The sequence below is a fragment of the Dermacentor variabilis genome, chromosome 3, assembly GCF_050947875.1.
Source record: "Dermacentor variabilis isolate Ectoservices chromosome 3, ASM5094787v1, whole genome shotgun sequence".
Classification (NCBI taxonomy): Eukaryota; Metazoa; Arthropoda; class Arachnida; order Ixodida; family Ixodidae; genus Dermacentor; species Dermacentor variabilis.
The window spans coordinates 59272769-59292630 of record NC_134570.1 but is presented as its reverse complement, the minus strand read 5'-3'; the positions used below and the strand labels follow the sequence as shown (position 1 = coordinate 59292630).

At 49.6% G+C, this 19862-nt stretch overlaps 1 protein-coding gene across 2 annotated transcripts in view; it reads left to right on the top strand.

The window, feature by feature from the left end:
* The window catches only part of LOC142575712 (uncharacterized), a 51987-nt gene extending 32523 nt beyond the window's left edge, over window positions 1-19464 (top strand). Inside the window, exons 1-5 of one of the 2 annotated variants that reach the window (XM_075685278.1) lie at window positions 225-899; window positions 10099-10517; window positions 13640-13810; window positions 16587-16841; window positions 17933-19464. In XM_075685278.1, the coding sequence (XP_075541393.1) occupies window positions 10146-10517; window positions 13640-13810; window positions 16587-16841; window positions 17933-18037 (903 nt within the window). In that variant the 5' untranslated portion in view covers window positions 225-899; window positions 10099-10145 and the 3' untranslated portion in view covers window positions 18038-19464. Of the gene's footprint in view, window positions 1-224; window positions 900-10098; window positions 10518-13639; window positions 13811-16586; window positions 16842-17932 lie in introns of those variants that run through there. The other variant, XM_075685279.1, reaches the window with a different exon arrangement.
* The last annotated feature ends 398 nt before the right edge of the window (window positions 19465-19862 follow it).

Sequence of the window (19862 nt, the reverse complement as noted above, 5' to 3'; positions counted from 1 at the left end):
AGGAAAAAAGAAGAAAAGGTAGGTATATGAGGCCCTTCGCTATGTTGCCGCGCGCGACTTTTCGCCCGGCCATATGCCTCGCGAGGGTGGATAAGTCGCTCGTCGCGGCTCGCTGGCACCTAGTAGTGTTTTTTCCGCTCCACTTGGCTCGGGTTACGGTGCTCGCGGCAGATATCTCTCGCGTCGGCGCCTGCGGGACTGCGGCTGGCGCGAGAGCGCCGCGAACAGACGACGCCGCGGCGTTTGGCGCCGCCGCCACCGCGGCCGCACAGAAAGCTGGCGGCTGTCTGGACCGTTGCTGCGCGCGGACTGCTTCCAAGGGACGCTCTCGCGAACTACACCCCTCTTCCACCACCCTCCGCCCCTCGAAGAAGTGGACAAACCCCCCCAGACACCAATCGTGTGTGCGCCGTTTCTCCTTGACACCCGGAAAAAAACCGACCGACCCATAGCGCGGAAAGTTCCCCGTGTTTTTGCGGCACCCGGGCCTCGTCCGTCCTCGGCTCTCCCCCCACCCCCTCTCTTCATTCATAATATCCACTGCTACCAGGCTTTTGTATACCAGGCCGAAATCCGATACCAGGCGCCGAAGACCTTTTCGTGCCCTAATTTCTAATAACCTTGCGACCTTTTGCCTAATCCTTTATGATCTCGCGCGAAACTCTTACGCTGACCCCGTCTCAAGAAGTGAACATTCCCAGAAGATCAAGAAGGGGGTGCGCGTACTCACCCTAGTATTACCGCGTACACGAGGGAAAAAGTGCCGAGTGGGCAAGGCTGTAATCGCGGTTGGCTTTCTTTTGAAGCCGTACTATGAATAGCGACAGTGGACTTCAATGGCTCCTCGTTCTCGCTGCGTCCTGACGTGCTGGCGAGCAAGTCACTGACACCGTCTTCTGGTGAGTCGTCTCTGGCTTCTATTTCCATTTTTTTTTTGTTGTTGTTGCTCGTAAGCTGTCTGCCGGCGGATGAATGACCGAATAGAGCGCTGTAAACATTTTTTTAAGGGTTTGCAACTAAAACAGAAAGAGATATGCATAGCGAGCTATGTGCGTGCACGCTTCTGACAGCTGTGCACGCAAGCAACGCGCGCGTGAGGCTTCGGAATCGGTTGCTTAATCGCGAAGTTCTCGGAACTCGCTGTAGGTCATGCGGCCACGCGCGATGTCTATGATGCAATGAACTGGAGGCGTTCTTCTCTGGCGAGATTACGAGTGAATTGAGGTACATTTCCAAAGACAAGTAAAGAGATGGAGCTCCCAATTTTGCCGTAATCATGACGATGCATCCCATAAATCGAGTCTCGTATATCGATGGTTCCCCTTATGCTTCAATGATCCGTGACAGTTTTTAGTTCTTTCACGCTGCTCAGACTATTCAGGAGCACGTGCTGCGTTGTGCTAAGCAACCAACCTGTCACGCTGGGTCAATCAGACAATGCTAAACTCTAGGGAAGCAGTGTAGAGAAGCTGTGCACAGAAGCCGTTGCCTCAGACGTATGCTTACTTTTTCATTCCTTCGTGGTTGATGGCACATCTCCTTCGAATGACACAACAGTGATGAGCAGATCTTCGTGGCATCATGACACAGCGTGGATGCCGCAGGTTCCCTTCCTGGGGAAACGTTGAGAAAATCGTTATCGAATAACACCGGGCTTTGCTAAATTGTCTGATTTAAGACTGTGCTCGCCAGTCACAGTTATGGCATGACAACGGTCATGTTCATCGACCGGTTATGCCATCTGTCAGTGACGACCAGCACGATTCAGAAAAAAAAATGACGAAGGAATAATAACATCGATGGAATGAGGAAGGCAGTGTGAGTGCGACGGCATGACGAAAGAGGCACGACGTTTCTGAAAATGGAGACCATGATGAAAACGACAGCGTGACCACGACGACGTGACGACAATAGCACGACGGCGACTGGCACGGCGAGAGTTGGATGACCAAGTTAGGATGAGGAAGATTGAACGGCCACGGTGGCATCACGACGTGACAACGAAGGCGTGACGACGACCGCACGATGACGACGCAATGGCGAAGACGGCGTGACGGCGGTAGACAATGGATCACAACGAATGTACGACGACAATATCGTGACGACGGCTGCATCACGAAAACTGTGTGACGGACGATGGCATGACGAGAGTCCGATGTCGAGAGTCCGATGATGAAGCTGAAGTGACGACGTTGGAACAACCACGACGGCATCGCGACGGTGGTATGACACGGAATGCACGAGGACTGTAAGACGACGATGGGGTGACGACGATGGCACTACGAGAGTCCGATGAGCAAGCTGGAATGATCACGATGCAACGACCACGACGTCGTCATGCATGACCACGATTACATACCTAGTGGCCCAATATGCTAGACCACTTGGGCCAGCCATTGGGTGGGCTTAGAAGACGAAGACAGCACCACGATCAGCATACCCAGCTATCCAAGTTGGTAGAAAGCTTGGGCCACTAGGTCGGCGTAAGAAGCTATAGATGATAGATAGATGGACCGATAATGCTCAAAACGCCTGAAGCGGGCAAAGATTGCTCATCGCATTAACGAAAGAAACCACCAATATCACAGGAGAAATACATTAGCAATACACGAATATCGTTTAGATATGGTGCGGAGAGAGAAAAGAAATATTTACAGAAAGGCAGAGAGGTCGGCCTGACATGTACCTTACTGTGGCCTGCTACTCAACACTGGGCGCAAGGGACGAGGAGGAAAAGGGCTGATGATTGATGATGATGATGATGATACGAGGAGGATTACTAATTCGCAACGTTGCGGCATCTCTAAAGCCGTGCGTCCAGCCCAATGGCTATGGAGAAAGGCTATAGCGGCACCTGTAATCGAGACTGCGCTGTTTGCATTACAGGCCGAGGACCCAAGAGAAACTAGTCTGATGGCGGCGGACTCTTATCGACGTTAGCGATGGAAGCGACCTGTTTCTGTCGTTCTTGCGCGTACGCTGGAGAAACGCAAAATATGTGATCACGTGTTTAAACGCTGAAACGAGGAAGCCGGAAGAGAATCTAAATAAGAACACTAAGAACTGTAAAAAAAAAAACGCTAACCTACATGTAGAAAGCTAGCCGAAGTTCACTAGAACATACAGGCGAAGTGGTTAGCAGTGGTCGAACAATAGATATGACGCCACGGCCTTCTGACAAGGGGACTGGTCGAAGCGTCAGCTAGTGCCCGTGTCGAAAACGTTGGCTCGTGCCTGCGTCGCTCGAGTTTTAACACCGCACGCCGCTGTGCTCGTCGGACCCGGCCGTACGGATTGAACCACTAATTAATTTATGGGGTTTTTACGTGCCAAAACCATTTTCTGATTATGAGGCACGCCGTAGTGGAGGACTCAGGAAATTTCGACCACCTCGGGTTCTCTAACGTGCACCTAAACATCTAAGTACATGGGGTGTTTTCGCATTTCGCACGGATTGAACCACTATCGGTCGTGCATGCATAGTACTGTACTGTAATTGGATTTCAATCGCCAATGCAGTACTAAACTTTTTCTAGGCACGCTCCATCGGTAGGACCGGTGTCACTGAAGTGACTTAAAAAAGAAAAAAACCTTAATAGTACAGTAGCGAAAGCTTTCTCCCCATCTTTTTTTTTGTTTTTCGCAGTCTTTCTTCACCAGCCGGGAAAGAAATAAACGGGCCAAAAGTACCTGGTTATTGTGATTCCAAGATATCTATATTGGCTGACTTTGGTCAATGGTTCAGAGCCGACGTTACAGACACAGGACATTTCGTTGATTCTTTTTGTGTGTTATGGACATGTAAACAGTTCTTTTCCTGTTCAATTTCATGCCCCACCGACTGCACCAGGAAAGAATGTTTTGAACTTCAGAGTTAAGTATTAATTGATCCTCATTACAAGTAACCTCGTTAAACAATATACAATCGTCAGCAAACAGTCTAAGTTGAACAGGTTGAGCAATTTCGTTAGCGATGCCGTTTATGTATATTAGAAATAGTAAAGGTCTTCGCACACTAGCTTAAGGCACTGCAGAGGTTATTAAAAGTTCGTTAGAACAGTAATTATCAATCGAAACAAACTGCTTGCGATGAGACAGATAAGCTGCCACCCTGTTAATAATATAGCCTGGAAGGTCAGCGGACTGCAGTTTTTCTATAATTTTTCTGGGACGAACAAGGTCAAACGCGTTCTTAAAGTTTAAAAATATTCCGTCAATTTGACTTGACGTGTCAAGGGCACTAGCAAAGTTGTGAATAATTGTCGTTAATTGTGTAGAATAACATTTGCGGAAACCATGCTGGCGAGGAGGAAGTGCATTGTTGTCACTTAGACATTATGTCGTTTCATCAGCTGCAATATGTTCGCTGTCCTATGCAGCCTCGAGCCTTGCCTGCAGGATGGCGTCCTGCGCTGGGGCGTGGAGGGAATGGAACTCTACCGCGAGTAAATGTGCCTGTCGCCTCCCACCCCCGCAGGTCCTGCAGGATTTTAATCCTGTCAAATAATGTTGTTCATTCATTTATTCATTCGATAGCTTGCAACGTGATGAAGTTAACGATATCGGGTGATCAGGGGTCACTAGGGTTGTGTCCACATTTTTTCGGCATGGGTAGGACACGCGCAGTTAGCCGGTCTGCAGGAAAAGTAGCAGAGGATAACGAGGAACGAAATACAACAACAAGAAAAGGGCCTAACGCTTCAGCATACCTGCGCCTTGCGCTTTGCACAATTTCCATTATTTGCATACAATTTGCCTTCTGTGTTTTTCTCACTTTAAATGGGTCTCGAACCACCCTTCGGGCTTGGTGAAAGAAGTCCGCGGATGGCATACGTTGCTGTGAACATGTTTCCCGAAGTTTTGCAGCTGTTACTGGGCGAAGTTACTTTTTTTTTTTTCAAACGCTCTCTTTTTTACAGAAGCCTTCTCCTCAGTGCCCTTGCTCCCGCTGTTTCTGTGTATATTTACAACCCCTATCTCCCAACCCCAGTGTAGGGTAGCAAACCGGAGACTCATATCTGGTTAACATATCTGCCTTTCCGCTTCATCTCTCTCTTTCTTTCTCTCTCTCTCTCTCTCTCTCTCTCTCTCTCTCTCTCATATACGCAGTTTAATAAACAGGTTCAAGTAAGCGAAAACCTGCTTTCGAATTTCGATAATAATTACGTACTTCCGGAAGGAGCCGACTGTCGTCTGCTCACGCTCGGCCGCGGCCACCCCATACAGGTACTAAACCTTGGCCACCCTGCTTATCGGTCTCGTAGCCGTCGGGTCTCGCTAATTTCGGCCAGTTTTTTTTTATCACTCGACTAGCCTTGAACCACGCGAAACCACGGTCTGCTACGTAGCGCAGATACCGCGGCCGCCATGGCGTGCATGCCGCTACGATTCCGGTGACCTGAGCTCACTGTGGCTGGACGAGGGCAGCCGCGTTTAGCTTTGGCTTAGCTTTGGCGCGTCCTATAGGCGTCGAATTCGTAAGTAGTGGCGTCTACGTGAACATCCAAAATCAAATTTGAGAGGCGCGTCACAGTGACGTTCAGTAGGCGGAGCGTTGTGAGCAGGCTCCGCTTTGCCGTAGCCTTCGCAATGCGAAGTCATTGTAGAAGGAGCGGAAGCACCGCCCAGGGGACGTTTGATTGCCAAGTAACCCCGCTTCTGCTGAACGCATTGAAGTACTTTTTGCGGCAAAGTATTTCTGAAATAGTCTATTTTGACTTCAAATGCATTTCTCTATTTCGATAAAAAGTGGTTCAGGGCTCCTTTCAGGTTGCTTTGAATAGGCTCTCTTCGCCACTTATACGAGAGACACGTCACCACGAACGACTCAGCTCGGCTCCTGCACATTAGTGGCCCATAGGCGTCCATGTGAGAGAGAAGGAAGACAAGTTAGCAACGCGCGACTCATGACAAGGAGCCCTTTCTTTGCCCCTGCCTTGGGAATTCGCCCGCGGCTCACGGGCGGGATTTGTCCAGCGATACGAATATGCAACCAAAACAGGCGGCAATGGTGGCCAAACGCTTCGTGCATGTGCTTGCAGTATGTTTTGTCGTGTAAGCGGACATTGAGAAAAGCGGAAATCGAGCGACTTAGATTTGTTGGTTCTTATCGAAATGCGCAAGACGGAGAGGAAGGAAGGGTACACGCAGGCAAGTGCAATGAAGCGATGTTGCACCACGGCAACATTAAAGAGATATTTTTTTGCGTTTAATATATACTTTTCCAGTACTCAATTATTTTCATTCTCGCACAGACAAAGGCATGTTTGAAGATCGAGTTCATGTTTTCTCAAAGTGTATTCAACGGAAACAGTCTCAAGTCATGCTAATGCAGGCTATAACGTTAACGGAATTCGCATTGAAAAGTGATCATGAGATTCACTGGCAAGAAGTCAGCGCAAGGGATGTTTGACAAGTGCGAAATAGTACGCTGCAAGTACTGTTCGAGAGTAACCGCTTTTCGTTGAAATTATGAAATGTTTTCTCGTCAACAAACCTTTAATTAAGCCTACACCGACTGAATGAAAGTAAAGTTGCCGTTTTACACGGCCGCTTAGTCGACGAGGCATATCTCAAATAATTCGCAGGATATCGTACATTGGTTCCAAAGCTGCGTAGACTCCAGTTTATCCAACCGGCGTGACGTTGAGTGGCACGAACACGTCCCCGAGCGGTACAGCTGTGGTGTTACAAGAGGTACAATAAAATCTAAAGTTCTTTGGCCTTCGTAACATAGCCTTCGCCTCATAGACATCGCCTGTGTTACGAGCCTGTGTCGAGCCGACCACTCTATTCGCAGCGATGAAGTTAAGCGTTTAGCTGTTCGTTACGTCGCCTCGTCTTTGCCTGGGCCCTCTCCGGGGTCAATGTCCAGACTGCTGGGCCAGGTCTTCACCTGGAGACTCGATAACTCCTTTGCAACACCTCCGACACCTCCCGTGAGTTCCAGTATGATGAAGCTCGCATGAGTACTGAGTGAGTTTAAGTACGCCTGAATCACATGCACTGCAAATGCGATGATGACTTCAAGTGATTTCCAGTGAATCTAACAGTGTATTCACGAGCGGCATCCACAAGAAGCAGTGGTCCTGAACGAGGACATGCGGGCGGTAAACTCGTGTCAAAACAAAAAAAAGCAAAAAGCCAAGCTTCGCAAAAAGTAACGTGGGAGGGCATATAGTGAATTGTGGGAAATATATGAGGGCTAGGCGGCTGTGGCTTATAATCTGACTGACGCTAAGTTCCCTCGTTACACCCGCGTACAAGTTATTCTGTGGCTAGAATTCATAGGTCGGCGGCATGCTCACTCAAGAGTACGCCCACTCGTACACTTACACTTTGGCAGGCGTACTTGTGATTGTAAGGGCACGAGGGGAGAGCAATAAAAAATGGGAGCGTGTACCGGTGAGTGAGGCGACGTGAGTAGGAACGCATGAATGACTGTCAGCGAGTGTGAGTGGATGCGAGTGTGAGAGTGAGTGAGTGCCTCCGTAGAACGGGTGAGCTCACTCATCAGTCGATTCACTCTCAGACTCACTTATACTCGCACAGAGCCTGAGTGAGTCCGGTTGAGTCTGAGAAACGAATACATTGTCACAGGAGCTGCGAGGGCGCCTTGTGGACAGTCTAAAATAATCTTGAAGTTGTCGCAGTGAGCACGGCGATGGACATTTCGGTCTCATACCCGGGAATTTTAGACATTGCACTTGCGGCCATCTCTCGAACTTCACCGCAATGCACCAACGTAACTCAATGGGCAGAATTCTTAAATGGGTTATTTCAAAAGGCCGCCCGAATTTCAACAACTTTCAATTAGCAATGTCGAGAGGGTACGTCGTTCTAATAACATGTGTATTCACGGCACTTTGCTGCTGCGTGATGCCAGTGTTTCAGTGTTGACCAAAATACTGCTTTAACGCAGCAAGGAGCCGTAAATACGGATGCTAATAAAAGGATGTACCTTCTCGACGTTGCTCACTGAGAGTTGTTAAAATTCGGGAGGCCTTCCCTAAAGTCATTATATTGGAAATGCTGCCCATTGAGTTACGTTGGTGCACTGCGGTGAAGTTCTTCAGACATCCAAAGGGTCATCGTCGAAATTCCTGTGCATGAAAACTTAGCAGCGCAAGCATAGGCCAGGCCTCCTAGGTGCCGATAAGTGCGTTGAAAGTGTCCTTGCGAATCCGAAGTCATTTATTCAGGCGTATGAATGAATATGAACGGACAGGGAGGGTGCACTCTTAGTAGCCGCTGGTGTAGGAGTAACGCGGTTGCGCCACGCCGAGGAGGTCACGTGATCCGCCCGCAGCCGGCGGTCGCGGAGAAAATTGAGTCGCAATTCAGCAGCTTCGCACAAGCGTGCCGAGTTTATCCGTTGTCCTAGTGTCGGGCGCCTATCGGAGTACGTCACCAGCACCGCCTCACGCATCTGCATTCGCAGTCGATTGTTGCCGGTTCAATATCGGCCAGATAGGAAATTTAGTGAAACAACGAAACCCGTAAGCAGCTGATAATGTACACGGGGCAGGCCCCGTGCCTTCATCTACGCCTAGCGGTCCCTCCCAAGTGAACATTAAAGAGATGCGATAAATCGACTTCGAATGGGGAAGTATGCCTTGAGAACTCTGCTGCCATTTATTTAGTGGAAAAACTATTGGTTATACTGTTAGATAATACGAAGGTCAAAGTATGTCACCTCGATTTCTGCGCGCAAGCCGAGGCGCCAGGGCGTAAGGTGTACGTCACGGATTAGAATACATTTTCGAGTGTTTTGGCAGTTACACTACGGAAGCGCCAATAGTGAAATTTTTACCAGGTTGAATCTGATAATCCAACCTAATCCGTGTTCTTTATCTACAGAATGGCCTTTAACCGGAGCCATGACCCGAACGGACGCTGTCAAAATTCATGACGTCACGGGCAGACAGAGTGGGAATATAGCCTCCCGTATATAACTTTCTGTGGTGGGAAGTTCAAGGCGGCATCACCACTATAGTTCATACTTTTGGCGTCTTTACTCGCTTAACGATTCTTGACGTTTTCAATGTTCCACGCCTGCATAGCGTGCAGCCAAATGACCCGGTCTTCATTTAAGGTTAATGATGTACGCTTAACTCTCGCGCGCGGTTACAGTGTTCCTGAACAGCAGTGTTTCTCCAGTAGTAAAATACTATATAGGTACGTAATGGTGGTGCAAGGTTTTAACGACTCATAGCATTCCTTGATGACTCAATGCCTCGGGCGTTATAGGATAAATAATGCGGCCAACTGAAAGGAAGCGTTGTTAAGCATGCATGTACGCATGCACGAGAGATTTGTGGGCGCGTATAGTACCCTCCCCCCCCCCCCCCCGCCCCCCAATTCTAAGAAAATAAAGTTTTTACCGCCAGAACTTTTCGTAAATGATGGAAGCCAATCTGGATAATGAACGTTTAAACCGCGAAGGCGGCTGGCCAATGGCAAATGGTACTTACGAACTAAAAACTGTTCTACAGTAGCTGCACGTATGTGTCCCTTAGTTATTAGCCCTTTACAACGAGTCGCTGTAGAACAACGCGTTTCGACTTAAATATCAGACTGGTCATTTCATAGCGCTCTGTCATGCAGTCCCGTACAACCGAACTCATTAAGGAAAACTTTCAAGGATGCGTAAAAGTAGACTAAACGCGCATTAAGCGGGCCCAGTAGTGCTAATAGGCCTTCGTGTTACTGCCTAATAAGACCACTAGTGCTCGCAGTATACTGGTTAGCCGGCCCGCCGCGCCGCAGTCGCAGTGGCTGTGGTGTTCTGTTGCCGAACACGAGGACACGGGTTCGATTGCCAGCCGCGACGGCCGCACTTCGACGGGGGACGAAATGCAGGAAAAGCTCGCGTGCTCCATTTAGGTGCACGTCAAAGAACACCGGGTGGTCAAAGTCAATCGGGGACGCCTCTCCACCAAGGCGTCTCTCGTAGCCCGAGTGTCGCTTAAATTTGAGGAACTCCACGAATCATTCAATAGCTCAAAAGTGTGCTGCCTTATACGCGACCTTTGTCGGAGGGCTGGCCGAGATATGGGGCGCTGATCGCTGGATCCGTGTTGCTTTTTGTTTGCGCAGAAGAAAGAAAAAATACCAGCGGTGCGACCCGTCTCTCGAGGCGTTGAATGCGCGGACGTCTCGTCATCGGCCCGACCATGCTGCTCCGTCTGCTGAGCGCCGCCTCCCTGCTTGCGGCCGCGGCTGTTGCGAGTCCGCGACCGCCGGAGGAGGACGCCTTCCGGACCAACGCCATCGAGGTGGACCGCAAGTCCGCCTCGCCGCCGCTGCTCGCCAAGAAGAACGACGTCGGCTCCTCGGCGGCGACGTCGTCCGAGTCGTGCTCCCTGGACGCCACCCTGGCGTCGATGACCATGGGCGACTTGGAGAGGCTCATCGAGCGCTTCGCCAAGCTTCAGGGCATGACCGTGTCCGGGGTCGTCAAGCAGCTCTACTCGGCGCTGTACTCGTCCATCAAGCGAAAGGTCGCCAGTGAAGAGGTATGCGCCGTTGCGGAAAACTCGACAACGGGGTTAGCTGGCTAAAAAGTACTTACGTTTGTGTGCAAATAATACACTGAGAGACCGGACCGAAGCGACTACACAAAGCCAACTCGGTGTCCCGCGTTTGTGTGCTTGCTTCAGCCTGATCTTTTAGCATTTTTTTTTTCTGGCGCACAAATTTAAGCAGGTCATATTACGTGTCTGCGTAGAGAGAAAGAGAGAAGAGAAAGGAAAGACAGGACATGTTAAGCAGACGCCCGTCCGGTTTGATACCCTGCACTGAGGAAAGGGTATGTATAGGGATGAAAAACGAGAAATAAGGGGAGAGGAACAACTCTACCAGTCGAAACACATGAACACAGAGTCTTTGAGTGGTCCCAAAGAACTCTCGGCTTGAGGTACCGTAGAGGCGCTCGCGCTGTTTTCTGCGCCAACGATGCCGCACGACCATACCCCAAGTATCCTCGCTTTCGAGAATGTAGAGCGTTGAATTTCATTATAAAGTTGTATGCTGACGATCTTACCGTATTACCCGCCGCGGTCGCTTGGCGGTTATAGGTGTTGTGCTGCTGAGCTCGAGGTCCGGGGACCAAGTTCCGGCCGCGGCGGCCGCATTTCGATGGGGGCGAAATGTGCCAGTCTCCCGTGCGTTGGGGGCACGTTAAAGAGCCCCCGGCGGTCAAAATTAAGCCAGAGTCCCCCGCTACGGTGTGCCTCATAATCAAATCGCGGTTTTTGGTACGCGAAACCACAGAATATAATCCAATCTTACCGTATTCTCGTACTCCGATATTCACGAATGACATTCAAAGTCAAAAGCTCTTCGTCGACTATGTGATGATGATCGATAATAGTAATTGTCTTTACGTTTGTAATGTGAAAGCGTCAAATGGCCCATTGAGCGAGAAAGCCGGCGTATGTAGTCTGTAGCTGCGAAACGGCACCTAGCCATTGTCATTGGCTGCGACGGCACGCCGCGAGCGCCCCTCGACGGAGCAGAGTGGGCGAAAGGGTACACCTGCTGCCGCAGTAGTGCGTCAGGTGTAGCGTGAGGGGAAAGGGCATCGCCACGACGCACGTCATCCTCGCTCTCGGAAGCCGGCGCTTGTTCCGTATCTCTCTCTCACCACCACTGGGCTTAGCTGCTGCGCGTAAAGCCCCTTAAACTTCGTAAAGTAGTTACACTCTCCTCCTCTGTCTTCCCTCCTCCTCGTTTCTCCTCTTTTTCACGCTCCCTCCTCGACCGTGGCTCCGCCTACAGTGCTCGAGCGCAGCGACGGCGCCAACATGCGCTCCTCGCCACTCCGTAGACGCTTCTCGAGCAAAAATGGCGCTCATGCACGGCGCGAGGGCCCACGTGATGCTATTAGGCCAATAGCGACGCGGCGTCGGCCTCGGCCAGAGCGTGCGAGGAGGAGCCGGCATTCTTCAAAGCGTGGCACTACTTTACGAAGTTGTTGTTGTTGTTGTCCTGAGTGGCCGTGGCACATACCCACAGTGGGGGATTGGCCAAGAATCGGGCGGTTTAATTAGGTGCCTAAATAATAATGATAACAAGGGAGTTAACAATTTGGGCGTGTGAGTCTAAAAGTAAACGTTTTGTGCTTGGAGAAAAAGGAAATAATCAGATGAAAACCGGGTATAAGATAATAATAATAATATTAACAATAATAGTTAATAAAAGATAAGAAATAAAAGAAAGCTATGGTTGGGAGGGAGAACGATCAATCTAACATGGAAATCGCTTGGTTTCAATTAGGTAATTTAAGAGGTTTTAGCTGCGCGCGTCTGCCGGCCTTGGTTGCCGCTGCTGCTTTCTCAGTCTCGTCGCCCAGGTCGTCGGTGGTATGCGGCGTTGGCACCGCAGGCTGCTGCTGCTGCTTGCTGGCTCTGGCAGCACGTGCCGCTACGGTACACTGCTCGCGGTGCAAAATTTGAAGGACTGCTCGGCGCCGTTCGATTGGACACTAATGCTTTCGCATTCACAACTGATTATAAATGTCTAGGTCTCCTCGAATTTTTTGTCATAATATATTAGTCGGGGGGGGGGGGGAAGGACGACAAATTGTTACCTTGCCTGCATGAAATTATTAGATTGTACAAGAGCTATTCTAACATAGCATCCTGCCTATCTCTATTTTGTAATGTTATCCGTGCCTGTAAAATAAACAAATTTATTGGCAAGGAAAGGAGGCCGTAAGTTCAGGGTCTCGCTTGCTGCTTTCTTCAGCGCGGGTGTCAGTGAAGGCTGCAAAGTGTCTCTCAGGCCTTGGCATCAGTTAGTTGTACGGTCAGCCAGCCCGCGGCACTAGGTTCAGAGGGATGAATGTAAAGTCTGGAAGAGGGTGCGGTGGTGCGCGAAGCAGTGTCATACACGTTGAGGAATTTTTTCTCATACATCCATGCCTGACTCCGTCCTACTCCGTCCACGGGAGCACTGGCTTCGGAACTTCCGATAACAACCACGTGTACCGACGGTCACCCGAATTCTCAAGATATTGCCCATTATTTAAAAGTTCCACTACTAAGCATAGGTGTGCGAATAGTGATTTTTGTGATCGAATACTTTTCGAATCGCTTCCGAATAATTAATACCCGTTACCGCAATTAAACGATGTTTAACTCTCAGTATTCTTAAAGTTAGCAAGCTGCTGTCATTACATAGTACGTTATGAGGCGTTATTAAACGCTCAAATGTAGCATTAAGGAGCAAACAAGCACTTTCTTCCCATGCCCAGTGCTCTTCAGAGAGCGCGAATGATCGCTGTACAGCCTGTAAAACAATGACTACCCAAGTGACATAGCCTGCTTCCATTACGCAAGTTCTCTTGTTTTATGTCTATACTGTGCCGGCGGGGGTGAAAATTTAACGTACCTTTTGCTCCAACTTTATGTTTATTTCGGCGCAGTTGACGTTTCTAATTACTCGAAAAGTATTCGAAAAATATTTGCATTTACGAAGTGTGACTATTGTATTTGAAGACAGAACCGAATAGGACACTATTCGAATCGTTATTCGAGAGTTGCCAACATACGCACACTTATACTGCTCAAGCAGTACAAGACTGACTGTTCTTCACCGCCGGGTATGTTTTCTTCTTTTCTTCCTTCCATCGCAGGGCTTGTCCCCGATGGCGCTGGAAGCGATCCAGGAGCTGTGCCTAGGGGGCGCTGGCCCCGCCTACCAGCTGGTGCCCCCGCACGGTCCCATCTTCTCGGGCCTGAGCAGCGCCTTCATGCCGAACACGGAGTTCGCGCCCCTGCCGCCCATTAGGAATCTCCGACCGCCGGTCAGTATATCGTGCGCGCATTCGCCTTTGTACCACTGCGTCAGCAGCCTATAGAACAAAGATAATTACTTTAATTGATTGATTGATTGATTGATTGATAGTGTTGAGAGAGAGAGAGAGTTCATTAACTAATATTTAAGAAGTTTCCCTCGTAGCACGCATTGCGTGCTACTCCAGATAGGTATGATGAAAATTGAAGCGTTGATTATGCGCCGTCGCCATTACAAGCCGACAGCATACACTGAAAAACACCGCAACACGCAACGTCAAAACTAAATATCTTGTCTCCCTGGGACCAGTGTCTCAAAGGAAGGTTAAAAAGTTTAGAGCGTCTGACGCCCCAAATCAACACGCGGTTCTTGAGGGAAGGTCGTAGTTGAGTGCTTCGGTTGAATTGGGCCCCCCGCCGCCGTGGTGGGCCACGCTGCTATGGCGTCCTGCAGATAAGTACGAGGCCGCAGTTTTGGTTCGCGGCCACATTCCAGTGGGAGCGGAGTGCAAATGCGGCCGCGCTCACGTACCGTGCTTTAGGGTCAAGGTAAAAAAAAAAAGAAAAGAAATTTAGGTGGTCAAAATTAACCCGGGACTCTCCACTATGACATCTCTCACGGCCCACTGTCTAAGGTTTCGCGACTTAAACCCGATATAATTCTCACCGCTTAGGATTCTTTAATGTGCAATCAAAAGCATGGTACACAGGAGCGCGTTCTTACGAAAGATCTTGGCAATCTCGACTAGTACGCGTACCGTTGGAGGGGTGTCCAGCGCCTATATGTTCTGGAGACAGCATGCGGCAGTAGATACAATTTGTACTTCTTGCGCTTACAAGGCGATCTTAGCGGTGTTCTTGGGACATTTATCTCGACTTTTGACTGATAGCAAGCTCCTCTAACATTTCACCGCGCGTTATTATCTCCTTACTCTGCTCGTACAAACGACACGCGCGGGTCATTTTGAAATCAGCTGCGCTGCCGCATTCTGTGAGATGAAATTCTAGAAGACCTCCTGGTGGTTAACTGATCGACGATGGCGAAGCATCCCTGTTTCTCAAAACGAAGCCCTTGGGCCTCTTATAAGAAGCGTTGGCGCACAGCCCAGACACATGTTCATTACAGTGTGTTCGTTTTTTTGGGCTTTGGCACTAGGGGGGGGGGGGGGGGGCACGCCGAAGGTATATCCTCTCGCCACCGGCGCCATGGGTAAACCATACGGAGCGTGACGTCATGAAGATCCGCTGTCACTTTCCGTGAGCTGGCAAAAGAGGACCTTGCAAAAAGCAGTTTTTTTTTTTTTTTTTGCGAGCCGTCACCTGAGGCCACCACAGCAAGAACTCTAAAGAATGCATTGTTGCGCCAAAAAAGGAAAATAAAGACTTGGGAAGGAAGAGTACGAAACGACAGATTGAGCGCTCGTTTCGTACTCTTCCTTCCCAAGTCTTTATTTTCCTTTTTTTGGCGCAACAATGCATTCTTTAGATCCCAACCAACTCGCCCAGCAACAAGTTCTACACAGCAAGAACTGCCGGACTATTCTTTAATAAAGTTTCTTCTTCTTTCTTTTTTTTTGCGCACGCCTACTAATCTTGCGTGCCGACAAAATTCACGCCTGTGGAGTTCGCTGGTGCGAATTTTATCGGTATGCAAGGTTAATCGACGTGCGCAAAGAATATTCTTCGTCAAGGGCAGAAGTGTCGACGCGGCCGTCTGGCTCTTCTTGTTTGTAGTACGTGCGTTTGTTTACAAAAACGCCAACTCGTCTATTGACTCGCCAATATTGACGAGCTACTGGGCGCGATGTCGCTAAGGTGGGGTTGCATCGTTTCGCTCCTGGAAGAAGGAAATAAACTTTGTTAAAGAAGAATGGTCGGGCAGTTTTGGTTGTTGTGGCCTCAGGTGGCGGCTCGAAAATATTTTCTTTCGACTGGCTCTACTGGGCTTGTGTTTTCTCAAATGACATGCTTTCGGGGCAAGTTATCGAAAGCTATTTCGTGAATATTCATCGTTCGAGGCGGTGAATGGGAGAAGAGGAAGCGGATTTTCGTTGCAATTCGCCCCTTGTTTTAGTGCCATTTCGTCAAGGACACACATGTTTTTGTACTCTTCGGCACACTTTGCTTACAGGAAGTTGGCGAAGCAACTACAAAGTTTGCATTTGTTTCTCAAATTTAGAGCTCCGACACATGCTGGCGGTTTCTTTTACTCAGCTATTTCCTGTGAGCCAATCTTGCCTGAAAATCCATAGGACAATCCTCTTGCATCCTCGTACATCGGGACCTTTTAATATGTACGTGGCAGATTCCGCATATATGCGTTACATATTCTCATTGTAAGTTATGTAAAGCCAAACTGTCAGTTACCCGCAACTATGGCGCCTGTGCTTTTTATAAACCAGATTACCCTCCATTTCTGTGTGCTTGTGATTCGCATTCTCTTTTTGTACACTTCCGATTATTATTAATACTGCGCCAATCTTATTGGCCTTGCATCATCATTTATTTTATTGTGATTATAGTTTATCAGTTTCCGCCTTTGTTTCGACTTATTAAACATTTGTTACATCTGAGGCAGGGGTAATTGGAGATCGCGGGGAGAGGCCTTCGTCTTCTGCAGCGTACATAAAATAGGCAGCTGATGATGATGACATCTGTATGCGTTACTGCCCCCCTCCCCCCCACACGCAATACCCTCCTGCGAGGGGGCCTTTAGGGGCATTCTGAATAACAAAAAAGTAACAGTGTGCCCCGCGGCCCTCGTGCGTGGTATCTCTCTCCTCGCAGCCCGGCGCCAAGCTGGTGGTGCGGAGCGACGGCGAAGACCTGGACGCCAGCATCACCGTCTCGCCCAAGATGTCCCTGGTGGAAGCGCTGAGGCGCGCCGACTACAAGCTGGCCGAGGACACCGGCCGGGGAAGCGGCGTCCTCCACCTGGGATTCTCGGCCACGCGGGCCTGCTACATCGTCGAGTCCGTCGCGGGGCTCAGAGCGTCGCCCGAGCGCGCCTGGAAGATCGCCATCTCGGACCGCTTCGGAAAGGTGAGGGGGAGGGGGGAGGAAACCCCGGTGGTAAAACACCGTTCGGGGTGGAGGTTGCGGCATGGCCTCCGAAATCACGGCTAACAAATTTTTTTTTTGCTCTACGCCATTTTTCTCGGAGGTCGTGGCAGTGGTGAGGCGAACGCGAGAAAGGGAGAGAGAGAGAGAAAGGCAGGGAGGTTAACGAGAGTTAAATCCTCCGGTTTGCTACCCTGCACTAGGGAAGGTTTCAACAGAGGTAGCAGGCTCATGCTTTTCTAGAACTTGGTTCACCAATGGGACAACCCGGGAAGAACGGGCTGTGCTGTCCTATTTTTATCCTAAACATTAAAAGGAAAAGGGAGTTTGCGACCGTTTCATTTAGAAGTCAAAGTATGTAAGCGCGTGTGCCTATAGAATACCTACTGCGCGATGTAGTAGCTGTGGTTTTAGTGGCGCTCGGGAGTGATACCTTTTCTTTGTGGCGCGCGCGCGCGCGTGTGTGTGCGCGTGCGTGCGTGCATGCGTGTGTGTGTGTGTGTGTGTGTGTGTGTGTGTGTGTGCGTGCGTGTGTGTGTGTGTGTGTGTGTGTGTCTGTGTGTGTGTGTGTGTGTGTGTGTGTGTGTGTTTGTGTGTGTGTGTGTGTGTGTGTGTGTTGTGTGTGTGTGATCTGTTCTAGAGATTCATTTCACATCACATTTTTGATGGAAAGCATTGGTTGCCACGTTGAGCTTGTCAGTTTTCTTGCATTTGCAGAATCACCAAAGTATATGCTATGGGCGTGCATGCGCATACGAAAGATATGGTGTACGTAGCTTATATTTAAGCATTTCGGCGTCGGCTCGCATGTTGACGTCCCCAAGTACTCGCCAGGGCTCTCGACCACTGATGTGCTGAGCGAACAAAGAGAGAAATGTTTCAGTTTCAGTTCACTCAAGCCTTGAGACCTGTATCCGGAACTTAGAGGCAGATGCCGTGATACGCTTTTGTTTGCATTGCAGCACGCTGCTCGAAGTTCTAATCTATAGAGAACAGCGTGTGTACCGCTGTGCCAAAGGAGAGGTGGAAACGTTCCTAATTCTCACCGCCTCGCGTTCATTCTGTGTGCGCAGTTGGTGTACGAAGACATCTGCCTGCCGGGTACGGACGACTTGGTGGTTCAGCCGAGGATGAAGATCGTCCTGACCTACGTCGAAGCCAAGCGGAAAGCGCAGTGAACCCGCTTCGCAACGCACTGCCTATATGGGCTGCTCGCCCTCCTGCTCGGGGGAATCTTCGCCACGTCCCCCACCATTACGCTCCGTGTTAACTTATTTCCTGTCTCCAGCCTCGCTCTCTGCTTCCCACTACAACTACCTCCCGTCAGAAAAGATGGCGCTGTCTGCCTGTCTGTTCTTTTCGGCCAGCCAACGGAGGGGGCAGTGTACCCGTGGTCACAGTTACTTTCTCCCTGACCGTACGTTACTGCGACGGTCGAGCGTCATAGACCTCACGTTACAATCCGCACCGTTTAGGAGGCTGCTGAAGAAGATGCAACGAAAGCACTGATGAGAAGGCGAACACCAAGGAAGATTCTTCGGCATCCTCTGCCAGGAACGTGCACCTGGCCGTGAGAGTAGACGATCTTGCTCGTCAAGCTATCGAAGGCTTATCTCGCACAGCCCTTGACGCAATGCCCTATCTTAGCGCGATCAGTATGCAAGGATGTTACCTTTGTAATGCGGAACTGCTTGTCGAGGAAGCACGGCTGCGAGCTCACGTCAAGCAGTACCTTATTAGAATAGGATAGACTGCAGATGTCACCCCTTCAAAGAGACGGCAGGTATACAAATACAGGAAAGTTTACATAGCTACTTTGCGTGAGGGGAGGGGCCCAGGGGGAGCAGAAAGAAAGGAGAGAAGCACGAAGAAGTTCAAACGAGCGTACAATGCAAGAGTAGCACGCAGCATTCTCAAAGCGTGCCACACAGGTCATCGGTACTCGGAAAGCGGAGTCCTGCATTTACAGTTTTTCTTTTCATTTTTTTTTTTTGCGTAGGGCCGTCATCCGCTGTCACAACTTAGGGGCTCAGGGTCAGTGCTTCCCAAACGGACTCCTTGAATGCCTTCGTAACGTGACGCCTTCGTAACGTAACGCCTTCGTAACGTAACGCCTTCGTAACGTAACGCCTCCGTAACGCCTTCGGGCCTTGAAGGTACAATATATGAAATGAAATGAAATGCTAAATGTGCTTCAAGGGGATTGGATAGGCGGGGCGAGGCAAGGTCACGCTCCTGCAAATCTCAGTCAGTTCGAGGGTGTCCTTGTAAGCATTACCTAGCTTCCCATGAAAGTGGGATCGAGCAAGTTGAGCAGGCTGGAGGTTGAGCACTCTGAGGTTGGAACAGTGACCACGCTGCTTTAAGTCCCTCTCGTTGGCTGGCTCCCGAGTCGGTTATGTACAAACTTTTGGCGACGTCCTTGGTCGCGTCGTTGAAGCGTGTATTCATTATAGGTTGTGACGTCAAGCTAGGCACGCTGGCCCAGCTGTCGAAGCAACTGTGCCGACAGCAAACACTGTACCGGGCAGCAGCACCGGAGATTGCGAAAGAGAACCCAATAAAGGAAAAAAAAAGGAGCGAGAAAAAAAAAAAAGGAGTGGTAAATGTGAGGAACACTGACATTATTTCATTTGGCAGGGGCGCCAACGCCAGTCTCATTTTCGAGTTGTTATTCAAATATGACTAAAGGGACCTTGGGCTGAATCTTTCCACAGTGACCAACAGTACCACAGCAACAGAGCCCATAGACGAGGGGCCGAATGTACAAAGCTTTACAAAGCATAAGTGGACTTTGCCAGTGGCCGGTCGCCTTCGCCAATAATACGTCTAGTTTCAGGATTGGCTGGAGAACAATTATATCACGAACAATTCTAGCGCAACACCGCTTTTCAGATGAATTCACGAAGAATACCTACACTATAATCATTCGTAAGAGAAAGAAATATGAGCCAGTCCTGATGCTAGACATATCATTACCAAAGACAGTTGGCCAATGAAACA